General features: G+C 39.3%; 2 protein-coding genes across 2 annotated transcripts in view; both read right to left on the bottom strand.

The window, feature by feature from the left end:
* LOC103399890 (1-phosphatidylinositol 4,5-bisphosphate phosphodiesterase gamma-1-like) overlaps nt 1–22,425 on the bottom strand; it is a 784,699-nt gene that overhangs the window by 675,552 nt on the left and 86,722 nt on the right.
* On the bottom strand, nt 10,500–12,880 carry rgs16 (regulator of G protein signaling 16). The gene is made up of 5 exons (XM_008338511.3): nt 12,315–12,880; nt 11,965–12,048; nt 11,800–11,861; nt 11,530–11,696; nt 10,500–11,434 (listed from the first exon to the last, which is right to left on the bottom strand). The coding sequence occupies exons 1-5, from the start codon at nt 12,356–12,358 to the stop codon at nt 11,225–11,227; spliced, it is 567 nt and encodes a 188-aa protein (XP_008336733.1). The 5' UTR covers nt 12,359–12,880; the 3' UTR covers nt 10,500–11,224.

The raw sequence follows: 22,425 nt of genomic DNA, 5'->3' as shown, positions 1-22,425 counted from the left end.
AATTGTTTCATTGTACATTAAAAATAAGATTTGTCTTCATGCCTATGATATACACAATAAACTGGGCTGGGTTTCGAACTGGCAAACTTCTGATCACATAATAATTCAAAAGGTTGTACTACCCTGAGCTCAACAGTCTGTGGTTCAATTCCCTTCTCCATGACACTGCTTGATTTTCTTTAGGTGACAGATCCGGACTGCATAATTCATAATACAGCCGTGCTGATGACAGAGATCGATGTCGGCTGTGCCAATTTTCTCCCTGTTTCCATGGTGATCAGATAGTAATACGTGACACAGGCTACACCGGAGCAACATTGATGTCACCTGTATAATTTTGAACTCTGACGGAGCAATTAAAATAATTATAACTCAAATTAACTCAGACGTTGTCTTCATGGACCACCAAGGGATTTCAAATGAGAATAGAACTTTGTAACGTTTACAAACCATTTTGGCCATTGTTGCAATGAGAATTGTGATTATTTGATTTAAAATCACGTCACCTGGAGATTTTAAACAATACAGTGTTTTGTTGTTTTTTTTTGTATTATTATTTTCTTTTTCTTTTCACAAGGATAACAAACAGCTCCGGAGAAGTTTTTGCCTTCATCGTAGGATATCCTGGAAGGCGAAGTTCAGGAAGGGTTAGTCCTTTGAGTGGATGTGTACACAGGCTGGAGGCAGTGACTGCACCACTGTTCAAACAAACTGGCACCAGTGGGCATCCAGTGCTTTGTCTGCAGCACTGACAGAAGCCCAACACTGTGTTTACAGCTGTAATGATCCTCTGAGAGCTGAGGGAGCTGTGCATAAAACTCAGCTTTTCACACATAATGACACAATAAAGGTAAATGCAGTATGAACGAGTCGTCGTCCTGACAAATAAGCCATATACTGTATATAAAATATACATATATACATATATATAATATACTCTGAGTATATGCCACCCACTGATCACACCCCTCTCATGATGAGGTCATTTCTGATTTTACTTTCTTCTTCGTCGCCATCTCAGATTATTCACGTGAAAATGTTAATACTTTCACACAGATTTTACCATTACATTCATCAGCACATGCTTGGAATCAAACCCACAACCTTCTGGTTGTAGGATGATTTACTTGATGACTCCCACTAAGTAGATATTTGGTTTTAAACATTTAGTTCACAGTGTTCTAATATTATATTTTTTTTATTTCAAATGTTATAATAAACCATCCTTTTAATAGAAAAAAACATTAAAATGTCAGACTGATGAACACAGACATTTGGGAAGCACTTGGTGCATTTATTGCAGTTAATTGTGGTTAATTAATCGCAACTACAGGAAAGATTTGGTTGAATTTATTGCTGCTAAAAGAGGATCGATCAGTTAAACTTTGGATTTCGCCATTTTCACATAATTCTCAAATGGAAAACGTAGCATTAAAAACCATGAACAAAGGTTAAAAGAGTTCGATACTGTTAAACAAATACTTATTTCATTGATTTCTGTTTTTTTTTTTGTCATTCTACAAAGCTGTGGGTTGAAACACTGAATTACTGAGAAACAACAAACAACCCACAAAAAACAAACAAACAAAAAAAACCTAAAATGAACAAGCCCACATCACGATCTTGTCCTGGAGCAGATTAAAACAAGTGTGCATTCAGAGTCGTTTGTAAATGTCAAATAAAAACAGTTAAATAATCACAACATGTTAATAAACACTTTTCAACGGTCACTTATCTGATGGATATTATTACATCTAAGGAGAATGAATGCAGCCAAACAGGAAAAGAACTGTATCTTTGTCTTTACACTTTTTTTTTAAAGAAAAAACAAAGTGTGTGGTTCATGGGATGGACTGAGGCTTTAGTTATATCAACCAGCAGCTCTGATTAAAGAGCAGGCAGCTGATCACTTCCTCACTTCCCGACAGTAACAAGTTCAACAACTGAGATAAACTGTGAGTGTGTGTGTGTGTGTTCAACTATGATGTAAGCAGCTCAGCAGCACAGCAGAAATGTGTTCTTGTGAATTGTGAATCAGGTTCATGATTGTTGCCTTCCTCACAGCCATTCTAAGAAACATAAATCCAGAGAGTGGCTGACGTCTGACCTCTGGTCCTTCAGAAACGAAGAAAATACCACAAACTTCCATCAAACCACCCGGGGCTGTTGTGTACCATAAGCTATAGCGGGTTCATTCATTTTTCTGGTGGTTTGTTGTCGGTGGCCCCGGCCCTTCCTTTTATACAGCCATGAATGAAAAGAAAAATGAGATTTGTAAAACTGCTTGATAGTTCAATAAAATTTGAATTGCCTCCTTGATGAAGGAGAGAGAATTCATCGAGGACATTGAACTGAAGAAACAGAAACTCCGTGTTTGGTTTGAGTGTCGTGAGAAGCAAAGAATTCAAAGTCAAAAGTTCGGAGGTTGCTCCACAGATCCTCCAGGTTCTGAGGTGAACTTTGTTGTTGTAGGTTCATATGTCAAGGCACGGTGGAACAACAGGATCAAAGAAATGGTTTTCAACTGGGCTGAGAGTAAAGCTGCACACACCAGGAAACAGAACAGAGACTTTCAACGATTTACTCTTTAAAAATATATCTCCCAAAACATCAAGACTTCAGAGTTAGTTTTAAAGACAAAAGTTTTTTTTTTGTTTGTTTGTTTTTTTTGTTTTGGCAGTGAGGGTAGGGAATCCTGCAGACATCTTCCAATCAGAGCTGGTGTGTGAATCCAGCCTCTTATACCTGAGAAGCAATTAGCTCACAGGCTCCACCTGTTGGGTCACATGCCTCAGTGATCAGATGTTCACACCTGCAGCAAGTCAAACACTTACACAGAATCAGAAGGAAAGAGGAAACTAGTAAAGAATGAGGTTGTAATGTTTGTCCAAAATTCAGATTTCTATTCTGATTAATTGCATGGTAGTTATAGATTAATCAATTAATTATTCAAGAGTGATTGTGAGTTTATTTGTCATGATTAATTAGTTGTGTTTAATCAGTGCCTCTGACTACGACAGTTGGGAACCACTGGCTCAGTGTGACGTAGTAAAGTAGGCTGTCAGAAATTCTGACTTTTAATCAAATTCATCGTAGGGTGGCTATAGATTAATCGTGATTGTTTGAGATTGAATGTGAATATATTTATTGCGATTAATCACAATGAATTTGTCGTGATTCACCAGTGTTTCTAGTGGACCGAAGAGTAGAAGGTCACGGCTGCCCGTATCAAATGTTCATGACCCACACATACGTTTATTTTTAAAACCACAATCAGCCGCAGACTTTTCACTTCATTGGCATCAAATTGAGCCTGAAATGGAGAGTAATTTTCAGTTTGGCTACCAACGAGCCATCAGTCTTGACTACCTCTGCTGGAGCTCAGCAGAGGTTGTTGAAGGTGTGGAGTTTCTCAGCAGCCAGTTGTCAGGCCTCGGAGAGGAAATTAAATTGCTTTTCCCACAGCTGCTTAGATTGTTGTTGTAGCTTCGCTTATTTGTAAATGCCTTGAGCTTTGGTGCTTGTAGGAGCCAGTGAACATCCACAAAGACAGAAATCTGATCTGAACATCTGAGGAGGAGCGATGGTCCAGGGTTCAACAACCTAGGATCATTCCTGCGTTGGGCAAATAAATCATCAACATAAATTGATTTTCCATTCTAAGAGACAGGGCTGAATGTTTGAGTTGAATCTATGGCGCTGCTGCTGTTATGTAACCGCAATCCAAAATGTCATTTACAGCATCAGTGTAAACTGAGTGCACTTTAGATACACAATCACGGAGGAGCGAGGCATGAGAACTGTGTGGATCTATATAAGATCAGATAAAAATCCAGTTTGGAATGACTGTGATTATTATAAGCCCACTTAAGGTTCCTGCAGTTTAAATGTGTTTGGATTTGTGTGATGGGGACAGGGATCACATTAAAAATCCTGAAAAGTGGTGATAAAAAAACATGCCAGAGCAAATATGATGGTGAAAAAAGTCAGGATGCAGAAAAAACAGTGGTTAGCAGCAGTGACGTGTCGGCTGCTGTTGGTTTAAGATCACTGAGCAGTTTGACAAGGGTTTCATCAGAGACGGTTGCCCGTGGAGCTCACGTACAGTGTGTTTGTCATGTTCACAACCACTGGAGGTTAATGCATCGAGGTCTCACAGTTTTCTGAGATACAGAGTGCACCACTGTTTGAGCGGCTAATGGACCTGAAGATGGGAAATTAAACAACGATGTCGATGTTAATTAGTTAACATATTTTATATTTTATTTTCAAGGTCTATCACAAAACATATTTTTACACATTTAACATATTAACTTTTCGCTGATATCCAAAATGCCGATATTGTCCAAACACTTAATTTCTGATTTCTATATCAACCAATACCAAAATAGTAGGGCCTAGTGGTGCCAACTGCTTAAAAACGGCCGTCGTTTAAAGCAGTATTTCTCAATTATTTTCTGCCCCCTAGGGGACAGAAGTTTTTCACCCCGCCCCATCCCCTTATTGCGGGCCTCGTAATATTTATTTATTTATTTAATTGAACCACTGTATGAGTTGCTGGCACCAGCATTCTGCATACAATTCCCTGATTATCAAAATAGATTAATAAACTGAGCTGCAATGCTGCCATCTAGTGGCTTTCACATATAGCCATTTTTCTCCAAAACTATTTTCAGGGCACACACCATTTGGCAAAATTCAAGCATTGCATTATCGCACTGCCAATGACCTACAGATGTCGCCACAGTGAATGTACGCTACAAAACTCTCCCTAGCTTCTTCACCAACTTTGAATGTTTGAAATCGAACTGATCACACAGAGAGGAGTGGAGAACCAAGGAGAACTTTGTGTCGGTGGTTAACCACTAATGTTTGGCTTGAGGCCTGGTGTTTATTACAAGTCTGTGCGACGGACATGAGGTTTGTGTTTTTCTTTCATCACATCCACATGTTCTACGGCCGTGTTCTTTATCAGCACATAAATATTACCTTACATAACAAGACCCACTGGGGAGAACCACAGTCTGTCCACATTGCTGCCAACACAGCTAATACAAACACCAATCACTGGAGATAAAGTTGAGTGTACTACATAGCCACACACACCGACTGTCAATATAAAGAAGTCCAGTTAGCCAAGGTGCTGCAGAAACCCTAAAGTTGGAACCAGTTTAGGTTGTATCTCCAACCTAAATATTAACACTTCCTGTATGTTTGTATTTGCTCATTTTGTTCAACATTTTTCTCTTTTACATTTGCTGTCATAACACACAGTACAAAGATGATGTCTGAGTAAGAGCTCAGAGTGTTTGCAGGTGTTTTTGGCAGCGCCAGCCTCTGTCCATTTACTAGTGTCCAGGGACATAAATGATTGTTGTTCATGGATCTCCAACCAAACAAAGCCTATACCATAATAACAGAAGTCGGTCCAAAACATTTTCCTGTCTTTAGCTTCAAAGAAAGCCACACGCTGGGTTTGGATCTGCTCCTCAGTTGCTTCCCAGCATTCCTCTCGGAGTTACTCATCCTAGACAATGTAGTTGATGTTGTGATGATTTTTCCAGAATGTTGACCTCTTACGCGTTATGCAATGTTGCATTTACTGGAACCAGCAGATGATGAATCCTTTATTTAATTAACATTTTGGCCCACATGGCTGAACTCAAGAGGTTATTCCCACAAGAAGCGATGACTGTATGAAAACTGCTTTGTTTAATTTGTTTCACAAAGTATAAAACATTTTGAAAAAAAACAAAACAAAAATCTTCCATCTGTAAACCAATATTGGAAATAAGTTACACTAGTTAAAAAAACAATGTTATCTATTGTAATCCCAGTAATAACTATATATTTGAAATAATTCCTAGATTTTATCAAAATATAGATTAACATTTCTGTATATTTCTGGACACTAAACAGTCAGCATGCAGCTCCCTTTCCTGCCCTGCAGGGGGCTATGATTTTTAGCCAGAAGCATCATGGCGCACAAATCAGTTTTTCTTCCTTTTTCACATACTTATAACTTGTATTTTTTTGCAGGTTCTTTATTTTATTATTGCTTTTTTTTTGTTTAGAAAAGTAACTAGGTTAGTGATAATAAAAGGTACATTGTTGTCACTAGTTTTTACCTAAGATTCACACACTGAAGACCCCCGCTCTGGGCTATGTCAACTTTGAATTATCACCAGTACCAAATATCTAATAAATAAAAAAAACATTGTATCATTTCCATCTGTACTTTATTCAAAAACAAGTCATATTTTACTTTCTCCTGCAGATTTTTGTGACCTCTCTATTTATGACTTAATCCAGGTTCTGACTTTTCTGTCCTGACTGCGGTCCTGAGGAGACAGAGTATGTGAACCCTGACGAACTGAACTGCACAGTTTTCCTTTTCCACCAGGGACCCACACCAGGAGATTTCCCACGCTTGGAGTGAATCTCACTCCCCCTCCAGACTCCCCCAACTCGCACCCACTCATCTAATGTTCATCGTTCCCATCCCGCTCCTTCATGTCTGGCTCTCTCTATCACTGCAACTATAAAGAACGCCAGAGCATATATTTCTCTCTCTCTCTCTGTGTGTGTGTGTGTGTGGGGAGGGGGGGGGGGTTCAATTACGGCCCGGGGGGAGATACGGAGGAATGTGCACACTGGGTCATCTCACTCCAGGACAGCTCTGCTCTTAATGACCAGCAGCCAAAGTTGATGTCCCATCCTTGGGTCATCTTGACCTGTAACTGCCATGACAAAGACAGTGGAGATGAATATGGTTTATTCAGAATAATTCAAGTTTCCAAACAGAATTATTTAGTAATTAAAATTAATTAATTTAAGTTGCTTTGATAACTCGGGAGTTAATGTTAATGGCAATCAATGAACAACGGGAATCAAACGGGTCATCTTCTTCTTGTTAGGCAATAGCACTAACCACTTAGTATGGTTTTCCACAAACATTTGTGTTGCCCAAGTGACTAAAGGTTGCCTCTATTTATGTATGTGTTGTGACGTGGTCTGAACTAAAAATGAGACTAAGGAGGACTGGATTTATTATTTACAGTATACTGCCCCCTAGTGAAAACCGAAATATAACGCAGTGTAAACTGACAGCGACACGAACTGAAGTGAAGTCTAATGGAGTCTTCAAATCACTCGTCAAAAGTTGACGCAGTCACTGCTGCACACGAACAACGTCGTTGTGACGCATTTTCCGTTATTTGAGTAACATTACTGCCCCCTGGCGGCATCAGTTCCACAGTGGAGGGTCACAATTTTATTTAGCAAATAATTTATATTGATAGCACAATGCATAAATAAATAAATAAATAAATAATAATAACATTTATTAATTCATTTAAAAAATAAAAATAAATTGCTCTTTGGATATTTGACCACCAGAGGCCAGTGTTACCTCGCTTATGTTTTACATACAGGTCCATCTTATGTACAGTACGACATGGGTCCAGGCACACCGTTCGTAAACACCAGGTATCCGTCAGACTGGACCAGTGGAATTTATTCAAGAAATTCATGTAGGAACGGAATCCTGTTCAGGCTCAAAACTAAAAATATTCCAACTGTGTAATTGTTCCTGCAGCATGTGGACAAACACACAATCTGTCCTCACAACTAATGGAGCAAGCGTTCAACCGTTAAGTGGTTTATTAATCAGACGTTTGCTGCCTTTAAACCCCAAAGGGCATTTGTGCCCTACTTTCACCCCTCAGTAGAGTTGTTGTTTGAACGAGGAGGATTTTTAGCGGTTTTTGTGATTTTGTGTTTCCTGGAAAAAATGTTGTTGTCACTCTCAGAGAATACAAGTGCTGGATAAACAAGCGTAACATTTTAAATTAAATATTATGGTTATCTTCTGAGGAAATGTGACCCCTTCAGGCTGCATGACAAACTTAATATTCTGGGAAAAGGGGCCTCAGACTTTTATAGTGGAGGAGGCCACGGCTAGAATTGAACTTTTTACACCATGAGACAACTTTGTCTTTCTTCTGAAGGTAGATGCGGACACTCGAGCAGGATCTGGGAGTTTTCATGACAATGACAGCGGCTGATGCTCCCTGATGTTTGGAAATGTAATTAAATATCTGGGAAAACACGTGCAAAAATCACGTCTGGAAGAAAAACAGAGAGAGAGACAGAGAGAGAGACAGAGCATATTCTTGTTTGGAAATGTTGATGACAATTACAGTGAGAAATTGACGTCTTGATTTGCTGGTGGTACTAGGTATACAGTTTTTTTGTAATTTTATAATTATTTTGAAATCCTAAATTCTATATACACTACGAGTATTAAATAATCCAAATAATGATTGATTTTCAATCATTTTGAAGATATAGATAAATATAACCTCTGATGATTTGACGCCGCCGTCACGTGACTAAATAATTTGATTAGTACAACAGGAAACGGATACACATGACACTTGTGTTTTCTGCGTTATCTCTTAGATGTGTTTTTTCACAGCCAATCAGTGCACAGCTCAGCACCTGCTGACGCAGACGGCTCGTCCATTTCTTGTATATTTATCTATGGGACTCATTAGATTAGCTATGCGCCATAATGTGGTTATTTGACACGTTACGCATGTGCAGAAAAGTCAAAGTTGTAAAGACTGATGGTAGTTTACCGAGGCCCAGTAAATCTGTCAGGTTAACTTATACCACTGTAATAAATGACATCAGCAGTGTTGATACTGGTCTCTAACAAACGCTCACTAAACCCCACCCTCATTTATCTTCATACAGGTGGGAGGGGCTTTATAAGAGTGTGTGAATTCAGATCTAATTATTACTGGATTGTTTCCAGTACCATGTTATGATTGCAAACTATAAGCCCCGCCCCCTTTCTCACTCCCTGTAGGAAGTAATCGTGACTATTTTCCCTTCTTTAGCGACAATGTGTCGGTGTAATTAGTTGTTTGTCTCTATATCATGTGTCAAAGGCAAGGCCCGGGGACCAAATGTGGCCCGCAGGTGTCACTTGTTGTCCGATTTGGAACACTTGCTTGCATGGTGAAAGGTGTATAGGAACCGGAGTCCCTACTGGCGGGCAGTGGTACTGCGCGCAAATCTACTTCAACACAATAGAGAAATCCCTTATATTTGTGAAAGGACACAAATAAAAGTTGGGGAGAAAAAAGACTGAATGTATCAGACATGTCAGCTTTTTCAGGAATTGTTCGAAAATGGATTTTCGGTCACATGTTCACAACCTAGTTGAAGTCACTTTAAAGTCACAGCTTTACAGATGGTCATGGCTATGCCTCAGATCTGGCTGAAAATGTCAGAGGGGGTTACTATGGAGCGGGCAGCAGCTTTATGACATGTTCATATACATCAGGTCTAAGGCAGGGACACCTGACACCGGCCGCACTCTTCACTGATCACATCTGAATACACAAAGCAGACGTCGGGCCAGATTTGTGCTCTATCAAAGCAGATTGAGGCACAATGTTTAACATTTTAATGAGCAAGGATTTAATCAATATTATGTAACGACAGGCATTGGAGGATTTATTATTATCCCACTGTTATGTGTTTTAGACAGCAGTGGTCAGACCTGGGCCTGTTGGCTGCTGCACTGTCATATATTACCTGCAGTTGATGGCCAGTGCAAACAGCTGCCAGGGCAATAATGAAGTTTTACTGTCCTGCCTATTACGTTAATGCTGTCACATCATCTCCTTCTGCTTCCTGTTTGCTAGAAAGCTCTTTCTCATCCCATTCACATCATGTGAGACACAGGCTCAGAGCAGGCCGCCGCTGTTGTCGTCCGAGTTCTTTACAACGTAGTTTCCTTGGTGAATAACATTTATCCACAACACCATCCACAGCAAGACTCTCACAATACAAGACAAATACATGATTGTTGTACTTGTGTCAGGTTGTGTGAATATACAAGCCAACAAGCTGGGTTTGTATATCCAGGAGTACACTGTTATATTTAGAGTTAGAGATGTTAGCATTTTTGTAAACAGACACAAGTATGAATATTCATTTGTGTACTCACTGATACCAAGTACTGTCAATAGTATTTCAATATATTGGTTTAAAAAAATATGCAGTAAACACGAAAGAAAATAATAATCTCAGTTTTACTTTTCCTATTTCAATGAAAAAAAGAGAAAGTAATATTTCCATATTATACAAAAGTACTGACCGTCATATTGGACAATATAGTACTAAGGAAAGAATAGTTTAAAATGAGGATAAATAAAATGAATCCTTCTGCATCTTTAACACCAGATGAACAGAAAGTGAGCGGAGCTTTAACACTAATAGTTGGTTTCTTTAGGAAACACTGTCTTCTTTAGGTAAACACCTAACACTGGTTGACCATTACTGAATGAAGGATTTGGCCTGATGGTGGTGTTTGTATTGGTACATCCCAAGGAGGTTATAGTGAAATGAACATTACATTGAAGTAAAATCACACAACAAGATAAATGTAAAATGTGTTTTAATCCAGTCTTGAACCTTGAGGTGATACGAAGTATTCTGTTCAATAGTTTTCACCATGGAAAATAATCTCTGACCTTTTTGATAGAAGACCTACATTGACCCACTGAGCGAATGCCAGTGGAATTTCATATGAATAACGACATACAATCTTCAGCTTATTTTTGAATATTTTATTTTGTCAAATAATTTACTTTTGTTGATGATATGTAGAAAAGTCAACAATCATATAAATATCATATTATAAATAACATTGCACATTTGCTTTTTCTTTTGTGTTACATACAAAGGCAACAAAATAGACAGGTAAATAAATAAAGATCCACAGAGTGAAGATCCAAACAGTGATTGACAAAAGTACATGCACGGTACAAGGGCAAACGTTTGCAAACAGGCACCAAAGCAGTGCTTCCTCCACTTGTGCAGTTTTCATGTCACTCAGACATTTACACTGTCACTTGACTTTGCTTTCAGTAAACTTTCTTTCATCATCTTCAGTCCACCTCCAACTCATCAACCCTCTCAGGTCGGCTCCACTTTCGTCTCTCATTGGTTCCTCCCTGATCTCTAAAGAGAACTGGCTTCCTCTGAAATCCACCTCTGCTCTCCAGACGTTTCGCGTCTTCATCAGTATCTGCATCTGAATCAGCCGTGCGATGCATCAACCAACACGCCCACGTCTAGCCTGCCTCCTCAACAACATAAGGCGACAACTAAGAATTCTTCAGCGGCTCATGAACAGACTGCACTCTCACACTTTGGTCTTCTCCTGCTTCTCCGCCTTGTTTCTGGGTTTGGCCTGGCAGAGTAAATCCCTGTAGGCCGCAGAGCGGAGGAAGCGAGGGTAGCAGTCTTTGGCCATCAGCATGTAGATCCTGTGCTGGGCGATGTCGAAACAGGAGGTGGAGGGGGTCACCATGTTGGCTCTGGTGATGTCACGGGTTTCGTGGTCGATGTTTATCTATAACAGAAATGCAGAAAATCGCCATGAGTCCAAATTCTCTAATTTGCAATAAGACTTGAAAATATTTGTTCTTTTTTCCAGTGTCGTCTTACCTCTCTGGGAGCGTCACTGCCGATAAACTCGTCGTAGATTTTCTGGGCTTGGGCAGGTAGTTTTGCAGGAGACTTGATGTTCCTGTAGTCCTGGCAGGCAAAGTAGAACGCAATGTTCTCCTCGCTGAATTCAGACACGAGGAAAGCCGTGAAGGCACACAGTCCATCTGCAAGAAGAGGGACCACTTTTATTACTTGCAGTACACACAGTCCTACCATACTGTGTGTTTGTGCGTCGTCTACGACGGACGTTTGATCTCTAACGCTTACATTTGCTGGACAGAAGTTTTTCGAAGGACTCCTTCCATCGCAGGCATTCCTCCAGTGTTGGCCTTAAGAGAAGATTAAGTTTGGTTAGTTTTATGGCATTACATTCAATCCTGCACCAATAAGCAGTAACTGTTAGAGCACAGCGTACGTCTGCATGACACTCACTTATTTTTCCCTATCTTGCAGCAGTGCAGGTTCCAATTGGGTTTTCCCAAAACACTTGCCAGCCTTGCTTTCAGCTCCTTGGCCCTGTCAGAGGAAAAACAAACAAGTTAAACAAACAGTTTTTTTTTCTTCCCACTGAGACCTTGAATGCACAACACCCAAGCACTGTATTTTAGAATTAATGATGCACAGCATAAGGTTCCTACTTGAAAAAAAATAGCTCCAATGTAATAATACAATCCTTCTTTGATTTTTTTTCTTTTTTGAGATTTGTTAAAAAATAAAATAAAAGCTGTGATGATGTGATATCCTTATATTCCCCCTTGCAAATGTAAAGAAGCTTCATGTACCTCTCCAGGCAGCAGGAAGGCAGCGATGCTAATCCTTTGCACATAGCAGCTGTGAAACAGTAGCAACGGTTTGTCGGTGGAATTGCGGATAAATATCCTTTCAGTGATGCTCAGTGAAGAGTGAGACTTGTCTGTGCCTGAACGCAACCAGAGCTGAGGTTTTATAGACCCACAGCCTCTTGTCGCTGATGTGTCATCATGCCTCTCAGCCAATCACAGTGAGGAAGGCAGTAAAGGAGGGGGGAGAGGGCAGAGGGATGATACAGTCAGAAAAAAAGAGGAGGAAACGCAAACATCAAGCTGGGAATTTTTCTGCGAAAAGATGGGAAAAATCTGTTTTTCCATTAGTTTCACTCTGTTTTTCTGACAGGTGCCGAAAAACACATTTTAATCATCTGTTTGACACAGACTGTCAAATAGAGGGCTCTGTAACCATTAAAACTAACGGAGCCATTTTTTAAATATATTTTACCACTACATACAATTCATTGTGGCTGTGGTAACACATAAATAATACATTTATAATGGTTTAACTCCAACACTCCAACCTTCACTATTTTATTAACCACACTAACTCGATCGACTGCAGTGACCTGTGGAATATTTCACTCCTTATAAAAGTTCACTTAAAGAGGTCAGAGACATGTTGTTTTACTGTCAGCAAGCAAGCCAAAGATTTTAGTGATCAGTTAATTAATATATCAGTCATCAATGTTTTTTTTATGTATTTAACACAATCACATCAATTTGGTCCAGTCACAACTGACACACACACACGCAGACAGACATTAATCAAAGGAAAAGCCAGGCTGATAAGGCACAACAGTAAACACACTCATCCTCAGCCTCCGTGTGTCTGTGTGTGTCTGTGTGTGTGTGTGTGGGCGGGTGTAATAAAGGTGGTCTGTACAGGGAATGATGGGAAGGATGTGTGTGTGGTGTAGTCACTTTGTGTTATTAGATTACACAAAGCATGGTGCTTAGCCGAATGATCAACACAATAAAGGTGAAGTGGGACCATTTCCCATAAGCCCCGGGTTACACAGATAGAAAAAAAAGCAGAATTCCCAGTGATGTAAAGTATTATTCAGTATTTAAACCATTTTAACAGATTTCAGACAGGCTAAAGTTTCCTCTTTAAATATACAGTATAGCATTATATATATAAAAAAAACGCACCGGCCAAACCCCCCCCGGCCAAACGACAGAAGAAACGTCGTATTGTATCCTCCTTATGTAAATCAAACACCATGGGTGTTCGAGGAATCAGGACTGTGTGACGGTTAGGGACAAAGGAAAATCATTGAAGTTGGTTATGTATGTGTTCATGATGGTGTCGGTTTGATTCATCAGGAAACCAGTGGATGTTACTTCTGGTAAAAACAGTGAGTGTCTTTATCAATAATCTAAATACAACAGAGGTGTCTGTGTCTGGGTCATAGAAGGATTCTGGTTTGGTTTGGATTCCAGCACCAGACTTAACTTGTTTTTTTATTATTTATATGTAAACAATAACTCTTGTACATGTTTTAATAAACATTAAAAAACATAGACACTGTAAAATGTCGTTGAGGCAGATGAGGAGAAATTATAAATTATAATTATAAATAAACTTCCACTGATTCTGAGTCTTTAGGATTCTGAAAAAAAGACCCATCAAAACATCATACAATAAACGTGACAATTAATTATAATATTAGCATAAAAATAGCATTGGAAATGTAATACTACTACTACCACTGGTACTAGTACTACATTAATTATAATATTAGCATAAAAATAGTAATTCTACTGCTAATAATAATCAACAACTAGAGTGAAGTGATCTGTATAAAAACTACACTGATCTGAGGTCTGTTTATTGACACGTGTCTCCTGACAGACGTGATCGTGTCCTGTCTGTCTTTGAACTGTCCCCTCATTAATCATCATTATCTGTCCCCCCAACTAACATCAGTGGTAAGACCATAACAATAGACAGAGGCATTAGCAAACAGTGACCTGTCAATCACCGGAGGCTCAGAGAGTGAACACATGATGAAAGGTTCAGGGAAATTAAAACCGATTCAATCAGTTCCTTTAGAACAATCAGAGCCGACAGAAACAGTCCCACACAGTGACACTGATTAGGTTACAGTACGGCATCAGTGTTGATGAAAGACTCCACAAAAAGACCCAAATACAGCATGTACTCCATCTTTAAAGGAGCACTTAGAATTTGAAAGCAAGCTCCTCAGATTTTAACGCCGGGTGTGGCTTTTACACATTTGCAGTTTTTAACCTGGTTTCACTTGTGGCTAAGGATCAACACTTTAAGAAGAGTCTGTCACTGACCCTTTAATCAGAAATGAAAATCAAAATAATACCAACAAGGAAAATAAGAATGTTTTACACATAAGGTATAGGATATATGTCTAAAAATAAAAACAATCTATGCTAAATGTGCATCAAATTAATATTTCATCATAAACTGGCTGCACATGAATCTGATCTGGGGGAGTTCAGGTGTGAAGACTGTGATGCCTAAGAATCAGGAGACACTCGGAGGTTTGAAGTGATGGTAAGACGATAACAGTTTATTAGACATTATATAGAACCACGGGCCACAGAGGTGCTGGGTAAAATCATTAACACCAACGTCTCACATTTGACCGGTTCTTGTCTGCAGTGTTCGGTGAGTCATCACATGCAGATTTGATGACTCTCCACTAAGAGAGAGAGAGACGGAAGCAGAGGGATTACCTCCACAAATCCACACTCACCGCGCCGGGGAGGATTTAATTGCACCGTTTGTGGCCAGTATGGAGAACAAAAGGTTGGCTGAGAAGCCTCTGGTGTGGATGAGTTAGAGGGGCGGGGGTTACCACTCACCTACCTGGACACCCACACTGTGATGTCTGTGTCTACAGTGAAGGACAGCCGGAAATGAGAGAGTTGAGGTTTGAAGACAGAAAAAAAAAACTGCTGTTGTGGAGGACGGGTTTTCCAGCTGGGAATTCACTGACCTTGAAACTGACTGATGTTGAAGATGGGAAAGAAAAACACTGCTTCAAAACATGTTCTTGTATTATTGGATTTGCTGTTCTGTTGCTGCTCTACTAAAACCAGAGGTGAAATAAACCATGAACTGTTGAACCACGTCACTATTCAATCAAAGAAACTCCAGTTCATACACACAAGAAACTGCAGTATTTCTCAGAATCAATCCTAAAAATATAAATTCTTCTGTGCTATATTGGACACAAAGAACAACATTGTGTCTTTATGTGTTGCTGTAATGTAGCTAATAACTCACACTAATGTCCCTGCATGGTTTTAGAGGCTCTTCACACATTAAAAGAGAACCGTCTGGTTTAGATCTAAGTATTTTCCTAGAATGGTTCCAGATATCTGTTGACATTGAGGAGCTTGGATTTTAGAAAAAAAAAATATAGCAGGTTTATTAACAAAGTGCAACTTAACAAAACTTGCCTATGCAAAAACTACCAGACATGGACTGCAGCAAAACATAAACAACAATGCATGGACTTCTGTCGATTCATGACCATCTAGGACTAACCACACACACTCAGAATACAACAGCACAACGATACAACAAGGACAGATTGAGGGACAGAGGTATATATACAAAGGGCACCAGGTGATACGAGTGAGACTAATGACAAATACAACAGGTGAGTGTGATGACACTGATTGCACCACAGAGCAGACAGCAGGACCAGGGAACAAACACACCTCACACACGACTTCGTGTTTGCCTGTTGTACGCCATACGTCAGACTGTGCTACAATCTTTCACCTGTGTTATTTTGAAATGTTGCCCTTTATTATGACTCCCAAACATAAGTCAGACTTTTCTGATCTTGTCCTAGATTATGAGGTTACTACTGTCTTAGCACAGGTGAGTGACATGGGACCTTATGTACCTACGTATCGTGTTTCGTTGCTGTGTGGGAAAAGAACTCCGACGTAAGTCAAGGACCGCCTGTAATCTGTTTATCTGTTTATGAACAGATTGATTTAATCTGTTTTACCTTAACCATGCTGACCAAACTGAAATTTAAAAATATGATTAAAAAAACCCAAAACAACTTGTTACTCTTTACATGGCTTGGCAGGAGCTTAGCAAATAATGAAAAAACAAAAAACAACCAGTGCAGGAATGGCTGTATTGTACGTTCAGCAGAACATCCACATGCACACAGGTGGTATTAAAACAGTTTAGTTGTATGAGATCCAAACCTTTTTTTTTGTCCATAACACAAAACGACCTTTGTCCCTACAACATTATGAACACCAGCACACACACACACACACACACGCATGCATACACATACACAGGGACAAATGGATAGGAACAAATCTAATTTGACTCAGGGACTCTTTGTTCTGACAGCAGTGAAGGTGACACACTGTGCCTCGACTTTGTTCGACACAGAAGAGAATATTTGTCTCCTTTTTCCTGAACGTGTGAAGCTGCAAATTATTTAGATTTTCTGGATTCTGCAGGAGCGTGGATTACATTTCCTGTCATAAAATCCTCATTTCCATAAAATAACCTTAGCCTGTTCACTCCATTTGAGCTGCTTATCTGTTCTGCTTTGTTTTCAATGATGACACGTTTACAGCAGTCGAATATTTCTACTGCACTACTGCTGTTGAATCAGTCAACCTGATCCATGCACAAGTGTTTCTTGTTACTTGGCTGTTTTTTTTTAATTCAGCCTTGAATATTTGTCCTTGGTTTATTGGGCTACAGATGTTTTGTGCTAGAGCGGTTAACTGCTAAATTTCTGTTTTACTATGTCTTAGAATGATAGTTAATGGTATTCAATGCTAAGTATTCTATTGAATATGATGACTCCAAATATATTTTCTTTTTTTAAAGTGTCCTACAGGCATATTACATGAGGGTAAGTCACCAACTTTATTTGTATTACTATATTTGTAATAGAGTTATATCTATCTATCTATCTATCTTGGAACTTTATGACCGACCTCTTCTTCGTGTCAAGTTGGACTTGAAAAACCTGACCACCTGCAGCAACGACAGAACCATTTGGTCCTCGTCAGTTTGAGTTCTCATCTCACAGCTCCAGCAGTAGAATTAGGCTGATGTCTTTTGAGGACACTCGTCACCTGGTGTTCCGTCTTGTACTGTACCTGGCCTCACTGTACCTTTTGCCATGGAACCATTGATTTTATCTGCATTCAAACTAAGGCTATTTACCTCACACTACCTAAAATTGGAAGCTCATCTTCTCAGCAAAGACCTTTTAGCTTCATTTCAGATGAAGAGGAAATTCATCTTCCACGCAGCGTGCTGTCTCCGTCTGGTTGGTACAGCAGTGAGGACAGCACCGCACTGGCATCATCCTCTCTTCAGGAGATTCTCTTATACCACCCTCCCTATTTGTATGTTCACCAAAAAGCAAATGATGGAGTCCTGGGTTTCTCACATTAACCAGCACACCACAAAAGGAGCAGACAGGACAAAAAGACCTCCGACGGCTGCTGATGAATCCAACCCTGGAGATAATCTGTTATTAGCCCCATTTCCCTCTAAAGGGAATCTTCCATTAGCAGAAGGTACTGGTAAATTTGGATCATGTTATAATCATTGCACCTCAGCTGAACTGGAGTGGAGTCAAACATGGGCACCGTTCACTGGCCTGAATAGTGTCCTAAAAAATCCTGGAGCTTGAACTACGGACAAAGAGAGACACTTATTGGTTTTGTCCATTAGTCAAATATTGGTATCAGGTGTCAGACTACATTATGGTAGACATGGATCTTGATTGTTTCGTTAAATATTTGGACCACAACATGATCCAGAGACTGAGGATCAAGGGGTCATGGGAGTATTTGCTGTCTGTGCCTGTTATTGGACTTGGACGGACTCTTTAAGGTTTTTCTGAATTATTGAGAAAAAATTGCCGAACAGTTGCCTTAAAACAAGGGTGCAACACTTTGAAGTTTATGTTGGCAGACACTCTCGGCTAACTCCACTTGTATGTTTTCATAAGTGTTTCTGTCCAGAGTTCCTACCCTCCGATCAAGGCTGTTCATGTGTTCCTGATGTTGTGGCGTGTTTCATGGAGGCTGACCATCATGTGACCCAGTATTACCGAAGCCACAGGGATGTAAAAATAGCACACACATACACTTTTTGTGCTTTTGTGGACTATATTACACCTGATATACAGTAGGTACAGCAGTTCGTCTTCCTACAAGAAGGTCAAAGGTTCGAGACCCAACTGGTTTGAGCTAGACAAGTGGATAAGACCTTTTAAGGAAAGGACATATGCCCGTATATGATGATTTCTCTTTGTGACTTCTGAGCCCCCCCCCCGCCAAAAAAAAAAACCCCAAATCAGCCACTCCCCCCCCAAAAAAGAAAAATCTGAACAAACGTGAACTGCAACATGAGGTTTTGGAAAACATCACAGCCCTGGTTTACAGTGGGTACAAGACTTTGTCGTCCTACCAGAAGGTCAGAAGTTCGAGGCTCAGCTGGTGCTGAGTGCTGATATGTCCCAGGGCAAATCATTTGACCCCATTTAACCTGTCTGTTCAGTATGGACATTGAACTTGTTAATTATCGACATCAGTTGATAAGTGGGACAGATTGAACTAAAAACCTTTTGCCATGTGGGCAGATTTCCCTTTGTTTCCCCTGAGGACAGGAGCCAACAAGAGTGGAACAAAATGTCTCAACATTAGTCCAAGCTAACGTTTAACCGCCACAGCTTCAGTAAAAATCAAAGCCTCCAGCGGTGCTAACATCTTGCACATTGTTTTTCTATTGACGTTAAACACATGACTTAAAAGCTATTGTGCCTCTGGGGCCGAAGCTTTGTTTCCACCAACAGCATTAGGCAGCTGTTAAATTGAACCTGCGTTTGCGTTGACTTCGCACATCACTTCGCAGCATACGCATTAGGACTAGCAGAGCGAATAGGCAGACCATCTGTTTAGAATGACACGCAGCGTTAACGGAACACTCGAGTGTAGACTTCCTGTGCTCACAGCGACTGATGCCTGTGTCTACCGTCACTGTGCAGGCAAAAAAAAGTAAATGGAGACAAATGTGGTGGAACTTCCCCGCCGATGTTATGTAACCTGAAAGAGTCTGAGAAATGATGCAGTAGGAGGGCAACGCTTCAACCTGATAACTTAGAGTTTCTGGTCCACTTGAGTTTTTCTGCACAAAAAGAGGAGGTGATTGAAAAGAAGAAGAAGAAAAAGAAAAAAAGAATTAAACAGAACAACCTTCAAAGGTCATTACCACAGGACGCCGCAGTAACCGTTCTCGGCACTACTTTGTTTTCCTTCTTCTTCCGTTTTTTTTTTTATCCTGAACGTCCTTCAGAGCAGTGAGTCAGTGAAGAGCAGACAGTAAAGCCGAGTGTCTATTTTAATGAATGAGTGGATGGAAATAATGAAAGAGAATGTTCTGGGAAATTCTCAGCAGCACAGCTGACTGTGACGAGAAATGAAGGCCTATCAAAGACTTCAACAATGTTTTGCTGTTTTTTTGGCAACATTTTAGAAATTGCAAGGATAATTTCCAGTCTCCAGGATGTGTTTGTTACAAATATAATAATATTTGTGTCAGTTTTTCACAGCATTTTAGTACATTTCCAAACTTCAAAATGATTAAAAAAATAAACAAATGTATCTCTATAAGGGAATTGGGGAAAAACAAACAATATTGCTGTATTCTTCTTCCGAACTAATAACTAATAATTATTAACTAATAAAAATCCAATATGTTTGATGGCTGTAGTTTAGTGTTCTTCAGATTTAGAATCATTCATTCCATTATCTTCTAAACTTTAATCCTTTTCAGGGTTTCAACAGTGACACTCACAGTCATCGTCAGTTTAGAGTGATCAATATTGCATTAATTTAGAATCAGTAGTAGAAGTCACATTCTCTTCTCAGTTTTTTTTTGTCAAAGCCTGTGGTTAAACATCCGTTTGATTCTCCCCCCTCAGGGGAGGAGACCAACAGTCTGCTGCTGTCCCACAAGCTGCTGTTTGTTAAACAGTAAGCACTGGACTGTCCTCCCATTTTAGCCACACTTTCATTACTAACTGCTCCCAGGAGACTAATTGGACACTTTGCACATCAAAGGCTTAGCAGAACCTGGGAAATAATTTGTCATGGAGATTATTATTTTACCCATGTTCTGTCGCTACGACTCAGATTCTCTTAATAATAATAATAATAATAATAACATTACTCATAATTTGTGACCGTGAAGTTAGTAGTTTTTAGCAGTAGCAGTTATTAAATAATTAAAATTAAAGTAATTGAAAAATGTATCGGTCTTTGATAAGAAAACCTGGAATATTTTTATGCTTCTCAATAAAATGGGGCATTATAAAAATGTATTTATATGTAAATATATGTGTGTGTACAAATATATGATTTTTTCATATACATATGTACACATTTTTTTAATTTTTTAATATAATATATATTATAATATATATATATAAAAAATTATATGTATATATTCTGTTTTTTCTGTGTGATTTTTCTGTTTTTGCAGATGTTACTAAAGAATTATTTTACTGTGACAATGTTAGTCTAACATTTCTCATGATTGTAATTGTAATGTAATGCACTAATGTCCAGAAACACTGTTGATACAGTATCTCAACAACAATGCATTAGCCGCATGAGCTAAAATAGACACTGATAAATTATACCCAAGATAATGTCTCCAACAAAAGCAATAAAACATGGTCGTCCAACAGCAGGGAATGACTGATCATTAACTGGATGCTGTATGGCTTTGATTTTCTTCTCGTTTTGACCCACACCCCGGTGGTGGGTGTGTGAACCGACAGGTAACAACAGAGCTGATATTTGACTCTTGTCAACATCACATATGCACAGTCTAAATGTGCTTGCTGCCATGGAGATGATCCCAAACAGTCAATAATGTCAATATGAGGGGGGCGGGGGGGTCAACAGAGGAGGTTGTTTGTGTCTGAAAACCAGGGAGGATGCTCAGGAACAGTCCATACGGTTTATTTGTCATTATGACCGAAGGACGTCAGCTGATGACACAATTTCTATAAAAAAAATAAAAATAAAACAAAAACACTGGAGCGCAGACATAATGTGCGTCAAGGTGATATTTGATAAGATATTTGATAAGATATTTTGATACAGATTATTTTCTTGATTTTTTCTCTCATACCTGACCCGGCGTTAGGGGAACTATGAAAGTGTGTCATTTATAATAAATTATATATTAAATACATTTCTTATATTTATTTATTACATTTATAACATATTTTTTAACATTGATATTAAAGTGTTATTTCAACCTTCACAAAAACTATGATGAGTGATCCCTTAAAGTCAGGCAAAGTTGGTCAACACTCCTGAAGATTTGTCTAAAGGAAGTACAACATATAAAGACAGGCAGACACACTGTAGTTAACCTACAGCACAGCATTACAGTCATGTGAGTCCAGCACATGACTGTAATGTAGCAGAGACAATCTAATTTGTTTGTTATTCTTCCTGTTTGTCTCGGAGCCGAACAGGAGTAATTCACTGTCCTTGCACCCCCCACATCATACATAGTAATAGGAGTGCGGCACCATGGGTAGCTGTGTTTACTCTTGATTTAGAGAGTACAGAGTAACAGATCCGGGCACAGGTACAAAACAAAACAAGGTAAGAAAGGGAAAAACAATTCAAAAAAAAAAAACAAAACAGAATAGTATCCTCAGGTGATGCTTTCAAAAAACAAAAATCATAAATTTTGTGCAGAACTGAAGAAAGAAAAATATGATGGTGGTGCTTTACATGTACGTACATGGTAGTACAGTCAGTTAGTGGTTGGATAGGTGGATTTCGATTTGTTGGATGCACCTATGTGTGACTATCATGGACTGACTGAAGATCAGAGACAGATAATCCATCTCTCTGAATTACATTGTTTGCAGATGACACTGCAATTAGTATGGAAGTCAGAGGGAATGCTGCAGGTGCTCAGGATAGAGAAATGCACATAAATCAAAACAAAAGGGAGATGTATGCTTTGTACATAAAAAGACAAGAGGCTAAGCTAACATTCCAACGT

Source organism: Cynoglossus semilaevis, chromosome 2, assembly GCF_000523025.1.
Source record: "Cynoglossus semilaevis isolate Cse_v1.0 chromosome 2, Cse_v1.0, whole genome shotgun sequence".
Classification (NCBI taxonomy): Eukaryota; Metazoa; Chordata; class Actinopteri; order Pleuronectiformes; family Cynoglossidae; genus Cynoglossus; species Cynoglossus semilaevis.
The sequence above is the reverse complement of the archived record's forward strand: the minus strand, read 5'-3'. Positions and strand labels throughout refer to the sequence as shown.

Excerpts from the sequence above, each read along its gene's own strand:
- rgs16 (XM_008338511.3), bottom strand. The coding sequence starts at position 12,358 with ATGTGCAAAGGATTAGCATCGCTGCCTTCCTGCTGCCTGGAGAG. Across the intron at positions 12,049-12,314 it reads CCTTCCTGCTGCCTGGAGAG|GGCCAAGGAGCTGAAAGCAA; the intron begins GTACATGAAGCT and ends TTCCTCTGACAG. Across the intron at positions 11,435-11,529 it reads GCAGTGACGCTCCCAGAGAG|ATAAACATCGACCACGAAAC; the intron begins GTAAGACGACAC and ends TTTCTGTTATAG.